This window comes from Schistocerca americana, chromosome 2 (assembly GCF_021461395.2).
Source record: "Schistocerca americana isolate TAMUIC-IGC-003095 chromosome 2, iqSchAmer2.1, whole genome shotgun sequence".
Classification (NCBI taxonomy): domain Eukaryota; kingdom Metazoa; phylum Arthropoda; class Insecta; order Orthoptera; family Acrididae; genus Schistocerca; species Schistocerca americana.
The window spans coordinates 2,452,833-2,479,495 of record NC_060120.1 but is presented as its reverse complement, the minus strand read 5'-3'; the positions used below and the strand labels follow the sequence as shown (position 1 = coordinate 2,479,495).

The window sequence follows — 26,663 nt, the reverse complement described above, 5'->3', positions numbered from 1 at the left end:
CAGATAATTCACAGAATACGAGATTAACGATAGAAGATTCTGGAATAGTATCGAACACAGATAGCTTTACTGCTATGACGAAGGAAACTGGTTTTGCGGGAAATGTTAGGGGCGAAAAGAATTTCGAACAAGTTAATATAGAGCAGTTGATGAATGCAATATTAAATTTTCGATCTGAAATTAAAACTGGTATGGGAACAATGGAAACACGGTTAGACTCACTGGGATCACAAATAGGAACAATTAAAACTGGTATGGGAACTTTGGCAACACGGTTAGACTCACAAATAGGAACAATTAAAACAGAGATGGAAACTTTGGCAACACGTTTAGAAACTGATATGGGGACAATGGAAATACGGTTAGACTCACTTGGATCACAGTTAGGATCTGAATTAAAAACAGAGATAGGAACAATTAAAACTGAGATGGGAACAATGGAAACACAGTTAGACTCACGAATAGGGACATGTTTCAAAAATATGAAAGATGAATTAAAGAAAGAAATCAGAGAAGAAGTACAACCGATTTTGAATTCTCACAATAATAGATTAATTGCAGTAGAGATTAGACAAAAGGAACAGGATAGAGAACAGGAAGAAAGAGATCACGTGATAGTACAAAAATTTTCAGAGTTAAATTTACAACGTGCACACGATAAGGAAGAAATATTTGAGAGAATCGAGGAATCCGTACCAAATGACGGAATAAATAACCTAACACAACAATATGAACAGTTAACTACCAAATGTGTTAATACTGAAACCCGAGTCGCGACACTTACGGAAGATGTAAATAAACAGAAAGAACAAATAGGTGATTTATCGGAAAAAGTTGAGAAGATTTCAGACAAATTGGCAAGTCTTAGTTTAAATGGGGACAGAGATTCAGATGATGCAGCACCGTTGCCATTTGCAGAAACCGAAGGGTACCAGAACATAAATAAGCATGTTGAAAATCAGGGAAAATTTAACGAACGCGTCAAAAGGGAATTTGAGGCATTACGAAAGCAAGTCAAACAAATTGAAGGCGAAATCGTAGGAAAAGACAGCAGAAGAAATTTAGAATCACAGATAGCAGAGGGGTTTGAAGAAAATAATTTGTTTCATTTACGGGATGCAACAAGAGAGCGCCAGGCGCGCGAACCTGACAATAATCGACAATCGGACTGGGACAGACGCGGTAGGTCTTTGTCGCCACGAGGAGAAAACTTTGACTATAAACACTTCTTAACTGGTCGGAAATTTAAGATCTTTCGCAATTCTAAGAATGACATACATCCATGTTCATGGTTAGATCAATTTATGTACGCACTTCCACCAAATTGGCCACTAAGTCACAAACTGGAATTTATGTGTGGATATTTAGAAAACGAACCGGCGACGCGCATGCGCGCACTTATTGGAGATTGTAATAATCAAAATGATTTTTATCATGCATTTCTATCGGCATATTGGTCCGAAAACACGCAAGACAGAGTCAAACACAGTCTTATTATGCAGCGTAATTTTAAACAGTCTGAGTTCCGCACGCCAGCAGAATACTTTGAAGACATGATTCGAAAGAATCAGTTCCTGTCCAACCCTTATAGCCCGACTGAATTAATTCGCATTTGTTTAACTAAGCTGCCACAATCAATAAGACAAATTGCTTTAGCCGGAAGATGTAAAGACGACATTGAGACTTTTAAGACTTTGCTACAAGAACTTGAGTATGACAACGACGACGGGACTTCATGTAATTTTTTCAGTAACAGTAATTACAATAGATTTTCAGAGAAAAGGGATAGTGATCGGAACGGGCGTTATATGGGTAATTTTGAGAATGATGGACGTAACAGACAGGACAATAGATACCAGCCTTATGACAATAACAGACGTTCTAACAGAAATTACACAGACAATTATAATAACGGTAATTCGTACCGGAATGATCAATCATACGGAAACAGTAATCGGTATCATCAAGACAGAAATTATTCGTACAGTAATAGAAATTCTTACTACAGAAATAACCAGGGTAGTAGGTCTAACAGTAATTTCAGAAGTGACAGTCGAAATTACACAAGAAGCAGTCATGCAGACAGACAGGAAAATAGAAATTTTAATAACAGACACAACCAAGAATTTACATCCAACAGACAGGAGGGACCTAATTGGCATCCTCCACGTGACAGAACTTCAGAAAGACACGTGCAAATCGTAGAAATTGATCCGCGAAATTACGCGAATAATTAATGTCCTCAGGGGATTCACTACACTAAGTGAATATGTGCCGTAGCGCGCATAGGGCCCCGAGCTGTAGTGGTGCTATTTCCCTTTTAGTTTTCTGCACCGCTGCCTACTCTTTGACTATTCTTTGCATCTGTCAAAACAACTCTTCGACTATCAATCTATCTAGAGAATCGGTAAAGAATAACCGGATGTGACTATTTTACCCAAAAGTGATTTCGGAAATTACCGTTTGGACTTACTGTATCTTCAGCAGCATTCATTCATAGTTTAAACGAAATTTTACCTGTTTATTTTCGTGACAATATTACTTCATATGTTGACGATATTCTTATTGCGAAACGTTCTTGGAGTGAACATAACAAAATTTTGGATTCATCATTACGTATTTTTGCAAGAGTTGGCATTACAGTGAACTTGGAAAAATCTGAATTTGGTCGTTCTCAGGTGAAATTTCTCGGTCACATTATTTCTACAGAAGGTATTCTTCCTGATCCAGAGAAACTAGACGCTATTCGTAATTATGCTGTACCTACCACAAAACGTGACGTTCGTAGTTTCCTTGGTGTCTCTAATTTTCCTAGACGCTTTGTTAGATTGGACAATTTGGCCACACCTCGTTTTTGCGAACTATCTGGAAAGTTCTTTCTAAAACGAAAATCGGTCGACAACTCTGTTTGGTTAGTTTGTATTCCTGATGAGTGGGTCAATAAACTGATTTGGTACACACATTTCAGTTATGCACACTTTGGTCCCAGAAAATGCTTTCATAAATTGCGAGAAAATTGCTACTTCAGTAATATGGAAAAACGTATTCGATCTGTTCTTGCCAAATGCAAATTATGTCAAAAGGCTAAGCCGCCAACTATTTCTCACAGAGCACCGTTGTTTCCTATCATTCCAGCGAAATTAAAGGAGATGGCTGCAGTCGATTTGTTCGGGCCAGTGGTTCGTTCTAATAATGGTTTTGCGTACATTTTCATAGCAGTGGAATTGACATCAAAATATGTGTGTTTTACACCTTTACGCAGAGCAACAGCTCGTTTAGTATCTAACGCTTTCATCAAACATTTTCTTAAATAAGTTGGTCATGTTGATAAGGGTATATCAGATAATGGATCACAGTTTCGCTCTAAAATTTGGCTTCGTACTCTACGGCGTCGTAGGATTAAACCAATTTTCATTTCACTTTTTCACCCTCAATCTAACGCTTCAGAGATATGGATGAAGGAAATCAATAAATTGTGTCGACTTTATTGTCATCAGAATCACAAAACATGGGATCAGTACCTTCATATTTTTCAAAACATTCTGAATGAACTCCCTAATGATTCAACTTCTTTACCGCCGATATTGATATTAAAAAATAAAGCACCGACAAATCGCATTTCTGAAATCGTTCCTTTTCCACCTTCACGGAAATTGCGGCATTCTGAAGTTGTCAACCTGGCTCTACGAAATATTGCATCTGCAGCTGCTAGAAGAGAGAAATCAGTGAAACGTCCTGGTCGTTTAAAAATCTTGTCAGTTGGTCAAAAGGTATTAATTAAGTCTCATCATTTGTCTCACAAAGGAAAAGGCTTGAGTCGCAAATTTTTTTCTGCTTCATAACGGTCCATATAGGGTTCGCAAAATTATTCATGATAACACTGTCGAAGTAGAAACTCTTAAATCTCGGCGCTCTAAGGGAATACATCATATATCGAACGTTAAAATTTTTGTGGAATGACATACTTTTGAGACATCAACAGTTATACGTAAACACACGGAGAGTATAAGGATACCGCGCCGTGTTTTGGCGGCGGCACATACTCAAAGCAACAATCAAGTCTGCGCCGCACAAGGCAGTCGTTGACCGCGAACAATTGCTTCCTACGTCACGCGCCTACAGCTGATCGAGCGCTCAGTGCGAATGCACTGACAGCCGTAAACAAATACACAGTTTAATTTCTCTGATTAAATTCAGTATAAAGCTACAGTGACTTGATGAATTATGTTATTAACGTTCAGTATTTTTCAGGATACGCTTGTATAAAATATTTAAGAACTTCAGGTAAATTCTGTGTGTGTCCGACGTTAAGACGACTTGCTATCGAGAAAATTTCAGGAAGAATGTAATTTCGAAGAAGAAACTAATAAACTAAAAAGGTAACTGTTAATTGAGTTTATTTTTCAGGTAACATATTTCCACTTAGATACGTACTTTAGACGTAATTTGCTGCTCGCGATTACGTGATTTATACTTTGTGCTAAATTTTATGTTCTATGAATTTACTTGTGAAGCGACGTGCTTGCGTACATTAACTGATTTTGACAATGTTTTATTAATGAACAGTGTTATTACTTGCGTATATTATGCATCGCTTGGCTGCTATGCTTTTTCACTGATGTCATATTTTTTTATTATGTGCCTGCTGTGCTTATTTGTTAAAATTGTAATTGTCAACTGATTAATTGTGCTGACTGTGGTTATGTCTGTAAGTTATACTTTGTGATTTATCTGCTTGCGCCTTCATGTTTACTTATTAAGATGACACACGAACGTTTATTTGCTTATGCTGATATGATGATAATGACCTGTTTATTATGTGAGATATATATTTGCTGCTTTGCGTATGGATTGCATATTTATACATTTCTGTTTGTTGTCTTTAATTTGGTATATAGAAATGCTGATATACTGTCTACAAACATAGAGTTTAGGTCACACTATGGTATTAATTATAGATTGTTTGCTTGGCAGAGCCTCGTTGTAGGAATTGTGCTGCATCCACTTGTTGACATTCTGTTCTCTACAGGTATATTTACTCGCTATTGCATGTTTCGCTTACGCTCAGTGCCTGATATTTTTAAGATAAGAAAATGAACTGCTACACTCCTGGAAATGGAAAAAAGAACACATTGACACCGGTGTGTCAGACCGGACACTGCGAGAGGGCTGTACAAGCAATGATCACACGCACGGCACAGCGGACACACCAGGAACCGCGGTGTTGGCCGTCGAATGGCGCTAGCTGCGCAGCATTTGTGCACCGCCGCCGTCAGTGTCAGCCAGTTTGCCGTGGCATACGGAGCTCCATCGCAGTCTTTAACACTGGTAGCATGCCGCGACAGCGTGGACGTGAACCGTATGTGCAGTTGACGGACTTTGAACGAGGGCGTATAGCGGGCATGCGGGAGGCCGGGTGGACGTACCGCCGAATTGCTCAACACGTGGGGCGTGAGGTCTCCACAGTACATCGATGTTGTCGCCAGTGGTCGGCGGAAGGTGCACGTGCCCGTCGACCTGGGACCGGACCGCAGCGACGCACGGATGCACGCCAAGACCGTAGGATCCTACGCAGTGCCATAGGGGACCGCACCGCCACTTCCCAGCAAATTAGGGACACTGTTGCTCCTGGGGTATCGGCGAGGACCATTCGCAACCGTCTCCATGAAGCTGGGCTACGGTCCCGCACACCGTTAGGCCGTCTTCCGCTCACGCCCCAACATCGTGCAGCCCGCCTCCAGTGGTGTCGCGACAGGCGTGAATGGAGGGACGAATGGAGACGTGTCGTCTTCAGCGATGAGAGTCGCTTCTGCCTTGGTGCCAATGATGGTCGTATGCGTGTTTGGCGCCGTGCAGGTGAGCGCCACAATCAGGACTGCATACGACCGAGGCACACAGGGCCAACACCCGGCTTCATGGTGTGGGGAGCGATCTCCTACACTGGCCGTACACCACTGGTGATCGTCGAGGGGACACTGAATAGTGCACGGTACATCCAAACCGTCATCGAACCCATCGTTCTACCATTCCTAGACCGGCAAGGGAACTTGCTGTTCCAACAGGACAATGCACGTCCGCATGTATCCCGTGCCACCCAACGTGCTCTAGAAGGTGTAAGTCAACTACCCTGGCCAGCAAGATCTCCGGATCTGTCCCCCATTGAGCATGTTTGGGACTGGATGAAGCGTCGTCTCACGCGGTCTGCACGTCCAGCACGAACGCTGGTCCAACTGAGGCGCCAGGTGGAAATGGCATGGCAAGCCGTTCCACAGGACTACATCCAGCATCTCTACGATCGTCTCCATGGGAGAATAGCAGCCTGCATTGCTGCGAAAGGTGGATATACACTGTACTAGTGCCGACATTGTGCATGCTCTGTTGCCTGTGTCTATGTGCCTGTGGTTCTGTCAGTGTGATCATGTGATGTATCTGACCCCAGGAATGTGTCAATAAAGTTTCCCCTTCCTGGGACAATGAATTCACGGTGTTCTTATTTCAATTTCCAGGAGTGTATAATTCGACGAACGACATTAGTACAAGAAACTTCATAGAAATCACATGAGCTGGAGGTTTTATGGAAGCTGTATAAATTTATGCTAATAGGAAGGAAGCTAACGACATGACATACCAGCACTAGGGTTAGACCATTGACAGTTATTACACTGAATTCTTCGTGAGCAATTGAAATAGTAAGTGACACTTGACACAAGAAATACTCCACATGTTTGCTTCTGTTTTGCCATAATTTTTGAAGTGGTGTACACACTGTGAAATATTACCATCATTAACACTACGTATTCGTACTTACTTACTGAAAGTTATTCAAACTAAAGTCTGTTAGAGGTCATGTATGCATTTCTTTTATTTAATGATGGACAAGGTAACCAAAATGTATGTTATAATTCCTAATGAGTAGAAGATTTGGGTCAGATGGATTACACAGAGGTTGTGTGTGGACACTGTGTCTTCGGATTGTATGGGATGATGAATTGAAGTTTGCACTAGGATTTTATCTGTACTTGTTCGAGGAGACTGACTAGAGGAAAGGGTTGTTATGGAAGTGAAATGATATTGGTAATAAGGTTTATATGTATCGACGTATTGAAGAGGTATTATTGAGGTATTGAGATTGTGTGAAGTTGATGATTATTGGAGTTTTGGTGGACAAGAGGTAAGGTAAATGCTATTGATGATAAGGTTTATATGTATCGACGTAAGAGGTATTATTGAAGTATTAAGATTATGTGATGCTGATGATTATTGGAGTTTTGATGGTTAAGAGGCAAAGTAAGTGAGGAACATATTTTTTTTGTTGGTTTATATGGAACAAGGAAGATGAAGTTGGCAGACTAGAACACTCAAGTAGAAGGAAGATAGTCTACACACACACTTTGTTAAATCATTAAGCAGTATATACTTTTTTTGGAGAGAGGAAGTATTTGCATATCTTGGCACACTGACAGTTGTTCAGCAACCGTACATTTTGATCTGGCTTGGCAAACATTGGTCTTGACATGATGACTATGACGTTGACTAACTATTATTGACTGTTATACATTGCTGCCACTACTACTTGATACACATAATGAACATCAAATTTTGACAGAATTGCATTTACACAGTTAACACTATTCAATTACACAGTAGTACTTAATATGGATGAAAGATGATTGAGTGTGTTTTGTGTGTTTTCCCTTCCTAATCCCAGATAAGTGGTACCGACTTATCTCCTAAATATTATTTTACTTGCTTGTTGTGGCTTGCACTGACACCCATAAATATCATAGGTTTACTGAGATTTGTGTATTCGTAATAGTTAATATGACAATTATCTGATATCATTTGTGTGTTTCTTATAATTTGTATGTTTAGTGTAAGAGCATTGATAATAATTTTGTAAAAGCAATTGTGTGTGCATTCAAACTATTGTTCATGCCTGAACTGTGTGATTAGTGATAGTGAATATTATGGACTGCTGTCTGGACCTGCTCATCATTGCTAGGTGCCACTGATGAACTGCTTCTACTGACATAATGTCACTTGTTGGTGTCTGCACCTGTTCAACATTACTGGGTGCCACTGATGGCCTGCTTCTACTGAAATGATGTCACTTGTTGGTGTCTGCACCTGCTCAACATTACTGGGTGCCGCTGATGGAACTGCTTCTACTGAAATGATGTCACTTGTTGCTGTCTGCACCTGCTCAACATTGCTGGGTGCCACTGATGGACTACTTCTACTGAAATGATGTCACTTGTTGGTGTCTGCACCTGCTCAACATTACTGGGTGCCACTGATGGAACTGCTTCTACTGAAATGATGTCACTTGTTGCTGTCTGCACCTGCTCAACATTGCTGGGTGCCACTGATGGACTGCTTCTACTGAAATAATGTCACTTGTTGATGTCTGCACTTGTTCAACATTGCTAGGTGCCACTAATGGAACTGTTTATGCTGAATGATGTCACTTGTTGCTGTCTGCACCTGTTCATCATTGCTAGGTGCCACTGATGAACTGCTTCTACTGACATAATGTCACTTGTTGGTGTCTGCACCTGTTCAACATTACTGGGTGCCACTGATGGACTGCATCTATTGAAATAATGTCACTTGTTGGTGTCTGCACCTGCTCAACATTGCTGGGTGCCACTGATGGACTGCTTCTACTGAGATAATGTCACTTGTTGGTGTCTGCACCTGTTCAACATTACTGGGTGCCATTGATGGACTGCTTCTACTGAGAAGATGTCACTTCTTGGTGTCTGCACCTGTTCAACATTGCTGCGTGCCACTGGTGGAACTGCTTCTACTAAAATAATGTCACTTGTTGCTGTCTGCACCTGCTCAACATTACTGGGTGCCACAGATGGAACTGCTTCTACAGAATGATGTCACTTGTTGCTGTAAGCACCTGCTCAACATTGCTGGGTGCCACTAATGGACTGCTTCTGCTGAAAGATGTCACTTGTTGCTGTCTGCACCTGTTCAACATTGCTGGGTGCCACTAATGGAACTGCTTCTGCTGAATGATGTCACTTGTTGGTGTCTGCACCTGTTGACCATTGCTGGGTGTTACTGCTGGAAATATCAACTACTTGTTTTTTTTTTTTTAAATCATTGAAAGCATTTTATGTGAACATTTGTATAAACTGATTTTTTGTGTATTGTGTAAACTATTATGTAAAGTCACATGTATGAAAGAATTTGTATTGCTTACTGTATTTCATATATTAGGTTATTGAAAGGTCAGTGCAAAGCCAAAATTTTATCTAATTATGTGATATTTACGTATTAATATTATCTTTTATTTTTGTCTGTATTTTTGTGGACAAATTTGGTGGTATTTTCACCACCAATGCTGGCAAAAATACCATCAAATTCTGGCCCGTGGAGGAAGGGCATATGAAAGGTGGCTACACTGAGCCACAGCGCCAGAGATTGCGCCAAAGACTTTTATTCCGTCGCCCCCACTGGCAGTGCTTGTCGAGAACTCGTAGTAGTCAGTGCTTGCTGAGATGTCGTAGTGAAAAGTTCTTGTCGAGAAGTCGTGGTGGAGAGTGCTTGTCGAGATGTGGCAGTAGATTAGATTAGATTAGATTAATACTAGTTCCATGGATCATGAATACGATATTTCGTAATGATGTGGAACGAGTCGAATTTTCCAATACATGACATAGTTAGGTTAATTTAACAACATACTTAAGTTAATATAACAACTTTATTTTTTTGTGTTTTTTGTTTTTCTTTATTTTTTATTTTTATTTTTTTGTTTTTTATAATATTTTTTTTTGTATTTTTGTTTTTTTTCTTTTTTTTCTTAATTTATATCTAAAAATTTCTCTATGGAGTAGAAGGAGTTGTCATTCAGAAATTCTTTTAATTTCTTCTTAAATACTTGTTGGTTATCTGTCAGACTTTTGATACTATTTGGTAAGTGACCAAAGACTTTAGTGCCAGTATAATTCACCCCTTTCTGTGCCAAAGTTAGATTTAATCTTGAATAGTGAAGATCGTCCTTTCTCCTAGTATTGTAGTTATACACACTGCTATTACTTTTGAATTGGGTTTGGTTGTTAATAACAAATTTCATAAGAGAGTATATATACTGAGAAGCTACTGTGAATATCCCTAAATCCTTAAATAAATGTCTGCAGGAGGATCTTGGGTGGACTCCAGCTATTATTCTGATTACACGCTTTTGTGCAATAAATACTTTATTCCTCAGTGATGAATTACCCCAAAATATGATGCCATATGAAAGCAATGAGTGAAAATAGGCGTAGTAAGCTAATTTACTAAGATGTTTATCACCAAAATTTGCAATGACCCTTATTGCATAAGTAGCTGAACTCAAACGTTTCAGCAGATCATCAATGTGTTTCTTCCAATTTAATCTCTCATCAATGGACATACCTAAAAATTTGGAATATTCTACCTTAGCTATATGCTTCTGATTAAGGTCTATATTTATTAATGACGTCATACCATTCACTGTACGGAACTGTATGTACTGTGTCTTATCAAAATTCAGTGAGAGTCCGTTTACAAGGAACCACTTAGTAATTTTCTGAAAGACAGTATTGACAATTTCATCAGTTAATTCTTGTTTCTCAGGTGTGATTACTATACTTGTATCATCAGCGAAGAGAACTAACTTTGCCTCTTCATGAATATAGAATGGCAAAATCGTTAATATGTAATAAGAACAACAAAGGACCCAAGACTGACCCTTGTGGAACCCCATTCTTGATAGTTCCCCAGTTTGAGGAATGTGCTGATCTTTGCATGTTACGAGAACTACTTATTTCAACTTTCTGCACTCTTCCAGTTAGGTATGAATTAAACCATTTGTGCACTGTCCCACTCATGCCACAATACTTGAGCTTGTCTAGCAGAATTTCATGATTTACACAATCAAAAGCCTTTGAGAGATCACAAAAAATCCCAATGGGTGGTGTTCGGTTATTCAGATCATTCAAAATTTGACTGGTGAAAGCATATATGGCATTTTCTGTTGAAAAACCTTTCTGGAAACCAAACTGACATTTTGTTAGTACTTCATTTTTACAGATATGTGAAGCTACTCTTGAATACATTACTTTCTCAAAAATTTTGGATAAAGCTGTTAGAAGGGAGATTGGATGGTAATTGTTGACATCAGATCTATCCCCCTTTTTATGCAAAGGTATAACAATAGCATATTTCAGTCTATCAGGGAAAATGCCCTGTTCCAGAGAGCTATTGCACAGGTGGCTGAGAATCTTACTTATCTGTTGAGAACAAGCTTTTAGTATTTTGCTGGAAATGCCATCAATTCCATGTGAGTTTTTGCTTTTAAGCAAGTTTATTATTTTCCTAATTTCAGAGGGAGAAGTGGGTGAGATTTCAATTGTATCAAATTGCATAGGTATGGCCTCTTCCATTAACAGCCTAGCATCTTCTAATGAACACCTGGATCCTACTATATCCACAACATTTAGAAAATGATTATTAAAAATATTTTCAACTTCTGACTTTTTGTTCGTAAAGTTTTCATTCAATTTGATGGTAATACTGTCTTCCTCTGCTCTTGGTTGACCTGTTTCTCTTTTAATAATATTCCAAATTGTTTTAATTTTATTATCAGAGTTGCTGATTTCAGACATGATACACATACTCCTGGATTTTTTAATAACTTTTCTTAGTATAACACAGTAGTTTTTATAATTTTTGATAGTTTCTGGGTCACTACTCTTTCTTGCTGTCAGATACATTTCCCTTTTCCGGTTACAAGATATTTTTATACCCTTAGTAAGCCATGGTTTGTTACAAGATTTCTTACGAGTATATTTAACTATTTTCTTGGGGAAGCAGTTTTCAAATGCATTTACAAAAATGTCATGAAATAAATTGTATTTTAAATTGGCGTCAGGTTCACGGTACACCTCATCCCAGTCTAACTGCTGTAGGCTTTCCCTGAAATTTGCAATTGTTAAATTGTTGACTGAACGTACTACTTTGGAGCACTGTTTAGTATTGCTGAATGGAGCTATGTCATATATTGTAACTAGCTGTGCACCATGATCAGAAAGACCATTCTCAACAGGCTGAGCATTTATCTGGTTAAACTTATCTTGGTCTATAAAGAAGTTATCTATCAGTGAGCTGCTATCCTTTACCACCCGAGTAGGAAAATCAATAACAGGGTCAAATTGAAAGAACCGAGTAATACTTCAAGGTCATTTTTCCTATTACCCTCTTTCAGAGAATCTACATTGAAGTCCCCACAAATAATAATTTGCTTCCCCCTGTCTGACAGATAGCACAACAAGGAGTCCAAATTTTTCAGAAATAGATGAAAATTTCCTGATGGGGACCTATATACAGTTACAATTATAAATGTGCCTTTATTTAATTTAAGCTCACAGGCACATGCTTCTATATGTTTCTCTACACAAAACTTTTTTGTTTCTATGCTTTTTGCACAATGATAACTTTTGACATATATGGCAACTCCTCCTTTCTCCATATTTTCTCTCATTACATGTGCAGAGAGCTCATAACCACTTACATTTACCTTATCCATATCAGTAACAATGTGATGCTCAGACAGGCATAGTATATCTATTTCATTCTCAGCTTCTAAATCTTCCAAACAAACCAGAAGCTCATCTACTTTATTCTTTAAACTCCCGATATTTTGATGAAATATACTTACATTATTTTTAATTATACTTTTATGAGAACCTTTCCTTATTCTAACATTTGCAGTACTCTCTTGTCTGAGTTTCTCATTGTCCTTAGGCCTAGTTCCTATACCAGCGGTCACATGGTGTTCAGAGAGGCAGATTATGTCAATTGGGTTGGGTGACTTTAGTTCATCAATGCAATTACCTAGGACTGAGATACAACTTGGTGGAGATAAAATTTCTGGTGATTGGTGAAAATTTATAATTGATAGCTGTGATTGGTGATCCAATGTGCTAGAATTGTGCTGTTGAATTTCTTTCCTAAACTGAAGATTTGTTTCAATCCTGACCTCTCGTAGAACTTGACATCTTTCTGTCTTACCTATCCTAAAAAAGGTGCTGCTCCAACACCTGTAACCACTGGTATTTTACCATTCATGGCAGTGCCTCCCCCCCTTAAATTTCCTGCTATTACCCCAGCCAGTTTCCCCTTCCCTTTCCTGTTGAGATGTAGGCCGTGCCTGGTATAGTCCCACCTACTGAGATAATCAACAGGAACCACACCAATATGAGCCCCCGCACCCGACACAAGCAGCCGCTCCAACTCCAAATTAACTCTCCCAACAGAAGAGTTCAAATGAGGCCGGTCATGGCGTCTCAGGACAGATACAAATTCAACATTGATGTGTCTCGATGCCGATGCAATCTTTACCAGGTCACACTCTATACTGTACCCAGGATCTCCGTCGATGCTGTTCCCTGGCCCTCCCACAATAACCACGGTGTCTTCCCTGGTAAATCCTTTACAGAGTGAACCTAAATCCTCTGTCACCTGATCCAGACTAGCACTTGGTTTGAAAAAATTTGTGACCTGGTATTCTGGTCATAATTCCTCCTGCAGAAGTTGGCCTACACCTGTCAGTGCTGGTGGAATAGTAGGAGTGAGTCGGTGTTGAGATGTTGTAGTAGGGAGTGCTTGTTCCATGTTTTATGCAGTTGTTTGATGAGATAGACAGCAGATGTTGTTCGAATGGAGATATTGTAATGATCAGAGTGCTTTTCGTCAATATATATGAAGGTAAAAAAAATTCCCTTTTCTTTTTATTATTTCAATGTCTTAAATAATGCGTCATTACAGGTTCAGTCAACAAAGCATCTGACTTGTGTTCTTGTATTAGAGTGTAATTCTGGTTTCCTTACGCAATTATAGTATTTATATTTTTTTTAATTACTTCAGTATAAATGGTATTTAAAATTTCTTGTCTTATTGACGAAGAACCGTGCCAGATATGTACGTTGAATCACACTTCCACACACAGAACAATGACACTTGTGTTTTGGTTTCGTAGGTTTTATAGTTGGGGACTTAATTAATTAATTGTGTTAACGGAAATTTTCATTTCATTCTTTGTTGTTGTTCTATGCAGTCAGATTGCGTACAAAAACTAGTCAGGGCCAACCGTTTACGAGACAGCGTAACCGGACAGACAACTACTAAAAATTAAAAATATTTGCATTAAATTTATAATTAAGCCCCCATGCAATGGTTAATGTGCAAAATGGTTCAAATGGCTCTGAGCACTACGGAACTTAACATCTGAGGTCATCAGTCCCCTAGAACTTAGAACTACTTAAACCTAACTAACCTAAGGACATCACAGACATCCATGCCCGAGGCTGGATTCGAACCTGCGACCGTAGCGGTCATGCGGTTCCAAACTGAAGCGTCTAGAACCGCACGGCCACACCGGCCGGCGGTTAATGTGCACATAGAGTAAAAGATACATATTGTATGAATGAAAATCTGTCGGCCTTCTGTATCTCAGTTTTTAGGTTTTATTTCCAGAACTTATATATATGTTGTTGTGGTTTGGTGGTGGTGGTCCTCACTCCGAAACTAGTTTGATTCAGCTCTCCACGCTACCCTATCGTGTGCGAAACTCTTCATCTCCGACTACCTACTGCAACCTGCATCCTTCTGAATGTGCTTACTGCATTCCTCTCTTGGTCTCTCTCTACACTTCCCTCCCAGTGCTAAATTGGTCAACACACGATGTCTCAGTGTGTCCTATTAACTGATTCCTTCTTCCAACCAACTAGCGTCACAAATTTCTTTTTCCACAGTTCTATTCAGTACCTCCTCGTTAGTTACGTGATTTACCCAGTCAATTTCCAGCATTCATCGTTATCACCACATTACAAAAGCTTCTATTCTCTTTTTGTCTAAACTATTTATTGTCGATCTATCACTTCCATACAGCCGGGCGCGGTGGCCATGCGGTTCTAGGCGCTTCAGTCTGGAACCGCGCGACTGCTACGGTCGCAGGTTCGAATCCTGCCTCGGGCATGGATGTGTGTGATGTCCTTAGGTTAGTTAGGTTTAAGTAGTTCTAAGTTCTAGGGGACTGATGACCTCAGATGTTAAGTCCCATAGTGCTCAGAGCCATTTGAACGAACTACCATACATGGGTACATTCAATACAAATACTTCTAGAAAAGACTTCCTGACAAATCTATTTCGGTGTTAACAACTTTCTCTTCTTCAGAAACGCTTTTCTTGCCATTGCCAGTCTACATTTTATATCCTCTCTACTTCGATCATCATCAGTTATTTTGCTGCCCAAATAGCAAAACTCATCTACTACTTTGAGTGCCTCGTGTCCTAATCTAATTAACATAGCATCACCCTGATTTAATTCGACTGTATTCCATTATACTTATTTTGCTTTTGTTGATGTTCCCGTTTTATACTAGATACACAAATAAATTATTAAAGTTCACATACACAACTCTTGTTTTATTTATTTTGCTTGACCATGACGTATTTCTTCAGGTAACTATAAATCACGTTGCACGTTTTAGGAATTATTATAGACAATGACTGTGGAGATGGAAATGATCGCATGGCACTGTTGGCCGGGAGGCCCCATTCGGGGGAGTTGAGCCGCCATATTGCAAGTCCTTTTTAGGTGAGTCCACATCGGCGACTTGCGAGTGAGTGATGATGAAGGACACACACCACCCAGTCCCCTGCCGGGAACCGAACCCCGGCCCCCTGCGTGGTTGCTGGTAACGCTACCGCTACGCTACGGAGGCGGACATTGTGGGGATACGAGAGGACGAATTTGGGGTCCTCTGAACTTCCGTCAATGGCTAGGAACCGTGAAGTAGCTAACATCCTCTCCTCGCAGATTACAGCCTTTCTCAGGATTGTATTCTTTTTCGTTAAGAATTCTTTGACGATGTTCAGCAACTCTGAAATGCATGTTTCATCTATTATTACGTAATCACGGAAGTCAATGTCTCCCAGCCCCTTAAGTAACAGAGCGCGGCTGAATTTCTTTGCATCAGCCATTTCTTTGGCCACAGCTTTCTCTCGGCTTTTTTTTTTTTTTTTTTTTTTGCGTTGTTAACTCTGAAACAGCCAGGTCAAGCCCCAGTTTTTGTTATGTGCAAAACCAAAGATAATCTCATAAAACACAGACTCGATGAACTTCAGATAAACAAATCACAACAACAGGTAGGCGCTGTAATCTGTGAGTGCAGTCGATCGGGACGTGTGTAGGCTGCCTCAAATTGGTGCGTTCATCGGTCGGCCGGATAACTTCGTGAGTGTGAAGGGGCCAATAGCGACCAACGCGAGCAGCAGTATTGTGAAACGATAAACTAGAGTCTCTGTAGCCCACTATCCTTCCACTTTCGAATTCCGATACATGTTGCGAGATATTTCTTCTTCCCACAGAGGCATATCATAATATTCTGACGAACTTGTGTAAACCTTTCTCTTACACATAACGTAAACGGCATTACACCTACCTATTTTTGCGCTGAAATGTTAACCATTAGCATAACTGAGCATTTAGTCAGTTGGTGCCAGTTTGACATTCCATGCTTGCTTCCTTCACGATGCTGTAATTTTAATGGCCATCAGCGTATTTTATATTCCTGGCAGGTGGCAACACGATGTCGGAGGTGGCGCCGTGGACGCGGCCCGAGCCGGTGCCCTTCCCGTGCGTCCGCCAGCGGCACGTGGGCCGGCGGCCGCTGGAAGTCGCCGGAGGAGACGCACCGCCCGCCTACGTCGTCCAGGAGCTGCCCGGCGACCGCCACGAGGAGGCCGTGCGCCTCATGGCCGACGTCTTCCTGCGTGAAGAGCCCATCACGTCGTGTTTTGGCTTGCGCGACGATCCAGAGGTACGCTGTCCTTCGACGTTGAGTGTTGCTCAAATTGTTCGACCCGTGGACGTCGGCGGCCTCCAGCTCTAGCGGCCCAAAACTCTCGTGACTGCAAATCTTTGACGTCAACACATTACTTTCGAGATCGGTACGTAGTCACGTCCCCAGGTCCATCTGAAGTACTCGCTCACCCACAGGGGTCAGCTCCTAGCCCCCATTTAGGAGACAGGAGCAGGCAAGTCGGTGTTAGCCTCGGGAACGGGACGAGCGGCAGCGGTGGCCCTCTCAGATGGAAGTGGATGGCGGACAGCGTCCTGGTGACGCGCGTCGAGCGGGCTCGCAGGGTGACAGTGGCCTCTGCGCCCCAGCTGCAGTGCCCTAGTGCGTCTGCAGCAGAAGCGTCCTTCCAGCTGGACTCGCGGCTCCACAGACGATCGAAGAAAGCTAGACACGCCGAAGGTCGGTCTCCGTAGCCTTTCCTCTCAGTGGATGGCTGCAGCTTGACACAAGGACTGAGATTGCACACCGGACAGTCGGCAGTCAGACATTAGGTAAGATGGGTAGGGTATTTATGTTCGCGTGTGCTCTGCAGCAATGGGGATGGCAATGATGTCATGTGCCCTGGTTTTTCCTCACTGTAAGCTCTGCTAGTGAATCCGGACTTTCGCAACTTCGCCTTACAAAGGCTATTTTCTGCTGGTTCGACACCTGAACACTTATTGTTGCGTTGCATGTACGCCTCCTTACACACTCTGCTTTGTCACTAATATGATGGTATCACTAGATGTCATTATGCTTCGCATGCAGACTTGAGTACTTGGTCATTCCCATGTGCTGCAATAGCTTCTGTGTCTGCCACAACTTGCTCGGTATTTCCCCCTAGCTGACAGTGTACCCCTCATTGACACAGGCAGTTCAGCTTCCGGAAGCTGCCAAGGAAAACATTAGACAAATTTTTAGCTTCTGCTGGGGATACTATCTAGGGACGTAACAGATGACAATGAAGATGTCACACTAATTTACGTATTTCTGTTTTTATTACTTAATGTTTCTATGACATTATACAGTAATGGAAACGGGAAGTTTTATACCATGAATTATCAGTCGTTTGTGAGATTTTCATCACATAACTTGTGTTTAACCTTTCACTCCATTTGGAACTGATGTCCATCACGAACATCAGAATGAGTTGTGACCCCTCCCCCCCCCCCCCCCTCCACTCATTTCTTCATTGGGGCACTAAGGCAAAAAGCTTCCGAACCTCGTCTTGAGGAATTTCTTGCCATGATCGAACACTTAGTGTGTCAATTCATCAAGATTTCTCGCTAGTGGATGGTCTTCCCATCTCATCCCAGACAAATTGGGGGACTGGGCAACCCAGTCAAGCATCCATTCATTGCTCCAGGTATACTGCATTTGGTGAGAAAAGAGTTTGGGAGCTTCCATTATCATGCTGGGATAAGCCAGTTGATCCATTGGTCATGAAGGCTGTCGCAGCATAGGTTCAGCCTCCGTTCAACAATTACCAAATCAGTGCTGTTGTACCAACTACAGGGGTGGACAAACTGCGGAATCCCCAAAAACACACCGGCATACCATGCCTAGCACGGCGTAGGAAAACGACTGGCGGTCAAAACAGACTCTAGTTCTTTCGGATTGGAGAAACACAGGTCATGTACGATTTTCAAATATCGGTTTTGGTGAAAAACTGTGGCAAGTGCAGATAACAACGATGGAAGTAGGTAGCGATTACGCATCGTTTTCTCTAAAGCCGCGCCGGGTAGTCCCGCGGTCTGAGGCGTCTTTTCGCGGCCCGGGCGGCTCCCCCCGTCGGAGGTTCGACTCCTCCCTCGGACGTGGGTGTGTGTGTCGTCCTTAGCGTAAGTTAGTTTGAGATAGATCAAGTGTCGTGTAGGCTTAGGGACCGATGACCTCAGCAGTTTGGTCCCGTAAGGGCTTACCACAAATTTCCAAATTTCTCTAAAGCAGACCACAAAGCCTCAATAATGCTGAGATCCGGTGACTGTGGTGGCGATGGGGTGTACAACAGTTCGTCCTCGTGCTCATAAAACCAGTCCTGGGTGATTCGAGCTGTGTGAACAGAGGTCCTGTCTTCTTGGAGTACCAGAGAGTAATAAACATTGTACCATGCGATGGACTTGATCAGACAAAGTGGTCACAAAATCATTGCAAGTAAAGCGACGTTGCTGAGTAACCACGGGGCCCATGCAATACCGCGATATGGCTGCCCAAATCATTGGCCAGTAGCTGGAAGTAGAGTGAAAGACTCACCTCACGAAATTACTTGCTTCCAGTGGTCCATATGGCTTTGGCACCAGGCTTTCCTTTTACAGCATATGCATCAGTGATGAGTGGTTTTGTAGTTCCAACTCGCCTTGAAATGCACTGCTGATGGAGAAGTGTTTTGGAGCTGTCAGGATTTGCGAGCGCGACATGTAGCTCTGCTCTGACTTAGCGGATGGTTGAAATGGTTCAAATGGCTCTTAGCAGTATGGGACTTAACATCTGAGGTCATCAGTCCCCTAGAACTGAGAACTACTGAAACCTAACCAAACTAAGGACATCACACACATCCATGCCCGAAGAAGGATTCGAACCTGCGACCGTAGCGGTTTCGCGGTTCCAGACTGAAGCGCCTAGAAGCGCTCGGTCACACCGGCCGGCTAGTGGATGGTATTTGAGCACTTTCCCTGTATGCTGTGTGAATCTTCGACTCGGTACCTCTTGAAACATCAAACACTCAGGCTCCCTTGGTTACGGAAGTGCCTACCGTACGAGCACCTACAATTTGCCCACATTCGGATTCACTCAGTTCTGACATAACGCTCTCACAACTACACAGAACACTGCTCTGACCTCAGCTGACACTTGTGATGCACTGAGGACACGACTCGTGGTCAAATTCAGCAGCGCAACCTGCAGGCTTGGCAACCATCTGGATTTACGCCCAAGCACGCGTTTCTCGCGGTGTTTCCATATATTTATTCCTCCTCCCCCCCCTCCCCTCTACCCTCCTTCCCCCTGTAGCTCCCAATATCACAATTCCAGTAGCTAAATGGAGAGGCATGAATCTGTGAAATCGCTGCTTCGCTTCACCTGTCGCCAGGTCGTGAATCTGACCGCCATGGACAGAAGCAAGACTCACTGAAGAATTCACTCTGGCTCTGCAGCATTTCAGGCTGTTGTCTGCGGCATGTTGCCAGCTGTAAACGATACATGGCAACTCGAGATTTCAACCCAGGTTGCAGCAATCTGTTCCGGGTGGTATGTAAAATTTTCTTGGATTTCAGTTGTTGTGATCCGTCTCTTTGCCTTGTGATATTATTGTGGTTCAATTTTCTTGGAAGGGCTCGTGTTTGCTCTTCGTATCGCGCTATTGTCCTGACTCCACCTCTCCTTCATTCGCCCTGCAATAATTGCACTACAGCCAACCGCTTATGCGATCTGTCGGTACGATACTCTCATGTCAACCTTTCACAAAATCCGAAAGATGGCGATAACGTACATATGCTCATCCTCCGGATATCACGTCTTTCGATACCCATCTGTTCCACTCATTAGACACGTTTAGTAGGTATCGTGAACACTCACCATTCATTACCTGTTGATATACCTTTTTCTGTAATTAAAACACACAAAGTAAGCAGTAACCTTTCACAATGATGAAATTTTGATCAAAATATCCCACAGTCATAGAAATACTAGAGTATTAGTTTCGCGTCTTTCCGTCAAGGCTGTGAACTACATGTGTGGTTTGTGACAAGACTCTCTGAATCGTGTTTAGGGAACAAAAGAGATCTATCTCGAAACGAAAAGTGAAAAAATATTTGAAAAATAATTACCATAAAGTTTAAGAGGACTGAGAAATTCCATTTTCAGCCTTAATACACTGTCCAATACTGTTACTGTGACCGCCGATCAAAAGCCTGAATAATCACATATTGCCTCCCGAACCACTGCGAGTCGTGCAGAGAGAGAGAGAGAGAGACATTTAGGTTCTGGAAGGTATCGAAAGGTATGTGGAGACATTCCGACTCCAGTGCTGTAGCTAGCTGCGCTAGGGTTTTCGGTTGGTGATCCATTTCGCCAACAGCACGATCAAAGTAGTCCCACATATAGCCCATTGGGTTTAACTCCGGGACGTTTGCTCGTCAGGGTAGTACATTAAACTCATTCTGGTACTCTCTGAACGACGCAGTGCACTGTGAGGTGTGTGACGCGTTGGATTGTCCCGCTGATGGATACCATTGTGCCGAGGAAAAGCAAACTGGCTTGTGGGTGTGGGCACGGTCCCCAAGGACGGACGCACACTTGTTCTTAACCATTGGCCTTCCAGACCGAAACGTATGCAGCGTGTTTGCTTTCAGACCTTTGACTCTGTACATGCCAATAGCTATCTGTCAAATGTAACATAAAACGTGATTCACCTAAAAACGTGATTCACCTCTCGCATTCACTGGACGTCCAGCTGCGTTTCTGGTGTGTAAATTCTAGTCTTTGTCGTCGATGAATAGCAGTCAGCATGAGTGCATGAGCCAGGCACCAGCTGTGGAGGCCCATACGCAACGACATTCGCGGAACGGTCACAGAGAAGACACTGTTAGTAGCCCCTTGATTCATCTGTGCTGTCAGCTGCTTAACAGTTGGACAACAGTTCGCTCATACACATCCCCACGGCCATCGTTCACCCCTGTAATCTATGGCCTGTAGTGCCCCAGTTGCCTCGGCGCTGGTTTTGAATGGTGCCGCTTCGCCATCCATGGTATACTTTAACCACGACGGTGTAGAAACAGTTTACAAACTTAGCAGTTTCGGACATGCTTTCACCTTTGGACCTGCACTTTTCGACTCTGTAAGCACAGAACAGGGAATCAGCGATCATAAGGGCGTTGCAGCATCCCTGAATATGGAAGTAAATAGGAATACAAGAAAAGGGAGGAAGGTTTATCTGTTCAGCAAGAGTAATAGGAGGCAGATTTCAGACTACCTAACAGATCAAAACGAAAATTTCTGTTCCGACACTGACAGTGTTGAGTGTTTATGGAAAAAGTTCAAGGCAATCGTAAAATGCGTTTTAGACAGGTACGTGCCGAGTAAAACTGTGAGGGGCGGGAAAAACCCACCGTGGTTCAACAACAAAGTTAGGAAACTGCTGCGAAAGCAAAGAGACCTTCACTGTAAATTTAAACGCAGCCAAAACATCTCAGACAAACAGAAGCTAAACGATGTCAAAGTTAGCGTAAGGAGGACTATGCGTTAAGCGTTCAGTGAATTCGAAAGAAAAATTCTATGTACCGACTTGATAGAAAATCCTAGGAAGTTCTGGTCTTATCAGTAAGTGGCTCGAAACAGCATATCCAGACACTCCGGGATGATGATGGCATTGAAACAGAGGATGACACGCATAAAGCTGAAATACTAAACACCTTTTTCCAAAGCTGTTTCACAGAGGAAGACCGCACTGCAGTTCCTTCTCTAAATACTCTCACGAACGAAAAAATGGCTGACATAGAAATATGTGTCCAAGGAGCAGAAAAGCAACTGAAATCACTCAACAGAGGAAAGTCCACTGGACCTGACGGGATACCAATTCGATTCTACACAGAGTACGCGAAAGAACTTGGCCCCCTTCTAACAGCCGTGTACCGCAAATCTCTAGAGGAACGGAAGGTTCAAAATGATTGGAAAAGAGCACAGGTAGTCCCAGTTTTCAAGAAGGGTCGTCGAGCATGTGCGCAAAACTATAGGCCTATATCTCTGACATCGATATGTTGTAGAATTTTAGAACATGTTTTTTGCTCGCATATCATGTCATTTCTGGAAACCCATAATCTACTCTGTAGGAATCAACATGGATTCCGGAAAAAGCGATCGTGTGAGACCCAACTCGCTTTATTTGTTCATGAGACCCAGAAAATATTAGATACAGGCTCCCAGGTAGATGCCATTTTCCTTGGCTTCCGGAAGGCGTTCGATACAGTTCCGCACTGTCGCCTGATAAACAAAGTAAGAGCCTACGGAATATCAGACCAGCTGTGTGGGTGGATTGAAGAGTTTTTAGCAAACAGAACACAGCATGTTGTTCTCAATGGAGAGACGTCTACAAACGTTAAAGTAACCTCTGGCGTGCCACAGGGGAGTGTTATGGGACTATTGCTTTTCACAATATATATAAATGACCTAGTAGATAGTGTCGGGAGTTCCATGCGGCTTTTCGCGGATGATGCTGTAGTATACAGAGAAGTTGCAGCATTAGAAAATTGTAGCGAAATGCAGGAAGATCTGCCGCGGATAGGCACTTGGTACAGGGAGTGGCAACTGACCCTTGACATAGACAAATGTAATGTATTGCGAATACATAGAAAGAAGGATCCTTTATTGTATGATTATATGATAGCGGAACAAAAACTGGTAGCAGTTGCTTCTGTAAAATATCTGGGAGTATGCGTGCGGAACGATTTGAAGTGGAATGATCATATAAAATTAATTGTTGGTAAGGCGGGTGCCAGGTTGAGATTCATTGGGAGAGTCCTTAGAAAATGTAGTCCATCAACAAAGGAGGTGGCTTACAAAACGCTCGTTCGACCTATACATGAGTATTGCTCATCAGTGTGGGATCCGTACCAGGTCGGGTTGACGGAGGAGATGGAGAAGATCCAAAGAAGAGCGGCGCGTTTCGTCACAGGGTTATTCGGTAACCGTGATAGCGTTACGGAGATGTTAAGCAAACTCAAGTGGCAGACTCTGCAAGAGAGGCGCTCTGCATCGCGGTGTAGCTTGCTCGCCAGGTTTCGAGAGGGTGCGTTTCTGGATGAGGTATCGAATATATTGCTTCCCCCTACTTATACCTCTCGAGGAGATCACGAATGTAAAATTAGAGAGATTCGAGCGCGCACGGAGGCTTTCCGGCAGTCGTTCTTCCCGCGAACCATACGCAACTGGAACAGGAAAGGGAGGTAATGACAGTGGCAAGTAATGTGCCGTCCGCCACACACCGTTGGGTGGCTTGTGGAATATAAATGTAGATGTAGATGAAAGCCAATGATGGTACGTTTTTGAACGTCTGATAAATTGCTCAGTTTCTACATTACGTTAGTAACTCCCGTCTTTTCGACGTTCCCCATAAACACCATCCACTGCCAGTGCAGCCACCTGTCATCTATGTGTGGTTATTGCACGTTGACGCCGAACATAAGTGGTTATCACATCAATGTGAGTCGACTGTGTATTAGCCTAGGCACTGAGTTTTGTCGAGTAAATAAAGAAGTATTTTACACGGACTTGAGAGTAAATGAGAGAACAAAACTTTGTAATAGACCAGGAATAAAACCGTAATTTTTGTTTTCCATCGTAAAAGCTCGAATGACTGATTGATCACACCACACCCAGTCATCCGATTCCCAGCTTCAGGTTACGTGTAGCTGTCTCCTTCGCTTCCAGTCGGCGCACACGCTCTCCACCGTAACTGACTCAGTTGGCACTCATGTAATGCACCGCTTAGGTGTTACCCCGTGTCTCTTGCCCTCTGGAGAGAAATGTGCGCTGGTATGAAATTTCAGGATGGAGCAAAACTGACTGTCTTTCACAGGCAACACTTTTTTGTCTCTGGTGAAGAGGACTGGGGGAGAGAATAGTATATATACTTGAATATTTCTGGTATCTCAACTGCAGATTTTTCAGCGCTCATTTAACTTTAGGACTCTGTATCTCAGAATTAGCAAAAATGGACTTGTACCACTATTGAAATAAGACCTTCATATCTAATTAATATATGTATGTAAATTAAGGGTATGTAGTAAGGAAATCCGTCCGTCATCCATGTGTAATCTGTGAGGAAGCTTTACTACAACATAGCTTAAAGGGAAGGAAAAAAATTCCAGTCTGGATTTGATATGCTGTTTGTTAACAATGAATATGGCTCGAGAAGCAAAATACGGAGGAAGTTACTCTGATTTAAAATCAAGCAAGAATGTGAAGCACCTTGACGGCATCGTTTGCCATTTCTTCGGGATAAGAAGCAAGTTCAAATCTCTGTGATCGGGAGAACATTAGAAAGAGACACGTGTTAAAATATTTTAGCGAAATTCTTTTATCCTCGCGATGATTATGTGTCGATCTGTGACGCCCGTGACTCTCCATCCTGCTTGCAGGTTCAACGGGCTAGCAGGTGTTCCATCTTGACACACAGATGCACACTATGTGTGTTGCTACAGTTTTCGTAAGATTGCTGGTGAAGGTGGAGAGTTGATTTTCTTTTAAATGTAATGCAACGGAATGAGAGGCAGTTGTCAGTAGCCAACCGTTAAGTAAGGTAGGTAAATTTCATGACTTGCTGTCTACAAAGGCGCCGTGACCTGAGGGGAGAGAAGTAGACACAAAGGAGGGAGTTGCCCAACATAAAATCAGCTTATAGCTACCATCTGAATCGGTGAAACTAAAAGTGCAAATTGGTCACACGGTTACATGATAAACTAAGGGTGAGCTGTTCTGAGGCTAGGGGAAATGTCAGAGACAGACATTTTCTTCAACACTAAGGTGGAAATCTTACTGTAGTTTGACGTCGAGTAAGACATGAGTTATCACACCTCCGCACACTTCTCAAGACACTGGTCATTAACGTGTCTACTGTGGTTATTACCTAGGAACTGCTGATGGGCTTTCAATGTCCATATCTGCAGGATGACTTCGGAAGACAATGTTCATAAAAATTTAAGCGAATCAACTTCAACTTTATGAAACATAACATTGTATTACTATTCACTTTATGTTGTTGTTGTGGTCTTCAGTCCTGAGACTGATTTGATGCAGCTCTCCATGCTACTCTATCCTGTCCAAGCCTCTTCATCTCCCAGTACCTACTGCAGCCTACATCCTTCTGAATCTGTTTAGTGTATTCATCTCTTGGTCCCCCTCTACGATTTTTACCCTCCACGCTGCCCTCCAATACTAAATTGGTGATCCCTTGATGCCTCAGAACATGTCCTACCAACCGGTCCCTTCTTCTTGTCAAGTTGTGCCACAAACTCCTCTTCTCCCCAATTCTATTCAATACCTCCTCATTAGTTATGTGATCTACCCATCTAATCTTCAGCATTCTTCTGTAGCACCACATTTCGAAAACTTCTATTCTCTTCTTGTCCAAACTATTTATCGTCCATGTTTCACTTCCATACATGGCTACACTCCATACAAATACTTTCAGAAACGACTTCCTGACACTTAGATCTATACTCGATGTTAACAAATTTCTCTTCTTCAGAAACTCTTTCCTTGCCAATGCCAGTCTACATTTTGTATCTTCTCTACTTCGACCATCATCAGTTATTTTGCTCCCCAAATAGCAAAACTCCCTTACTACCTTAAGTGTCTCAAATGGTTCAAATGGCTCTGAGCACTACGTGACTTAACTTCTGAGATCATCAGTCGCCTAGAACTTAGAACTAATTAAACCTAACTAACCTATGGACATCACACACATCCATGCCCAAGGCAGGATTCGAACATGCGACCGTAGCGGTCGCTCGGTTCCAGACTGTAGCACCTCGAAACACATGGCCACTCCGGCCGGCTTAAGTGTCTCATTTCCTATTCTAATTCCCTCAGCATCACCCGACTTAATTCGACTACATTCCATTATCCTCGTTTTGCTTTTGTTGATGTTCATCTTTCGTCCTCCTTTCGAGACACTGTCCATTCCGTTCAACTGCTCTTCCAAGTCCTTTGCTGTCTCTGACAGAATTACAATGTCATCGGCAAACCTCAAAGTTTTTATTTCTTCTCCATGGATTTTAATACTTA

The 26,663-nt window shown here is 42.2% G+C and overlaps 1 protein-coding gene across 2 annotated transcripts in view; it reads left to right on the top strand.

The window, feature by feature from the left end:
* Window positions 1–26,663, top strand: part of LOC124595990 — a 106,013-nt gene that overhangs the window by 26,480 nt on the left and 52,870 nt on the right. For both annotated transcript variants that reach the window (XM_047134937.1, XM_047134935.1), the window contains exon 2: window positions 16,621–16,862. In XM_047134937.1, coding sequence (XP_046990893.1) covers window positions 16,632–16,862 — 231 coding nt within the window. In that variant the 5' untranslated portion in view covers window positions 16,621–16,631. The remainder of the gene's footprint in view (window positions 1–16,620; window positions 16,863–26,663) is intronic.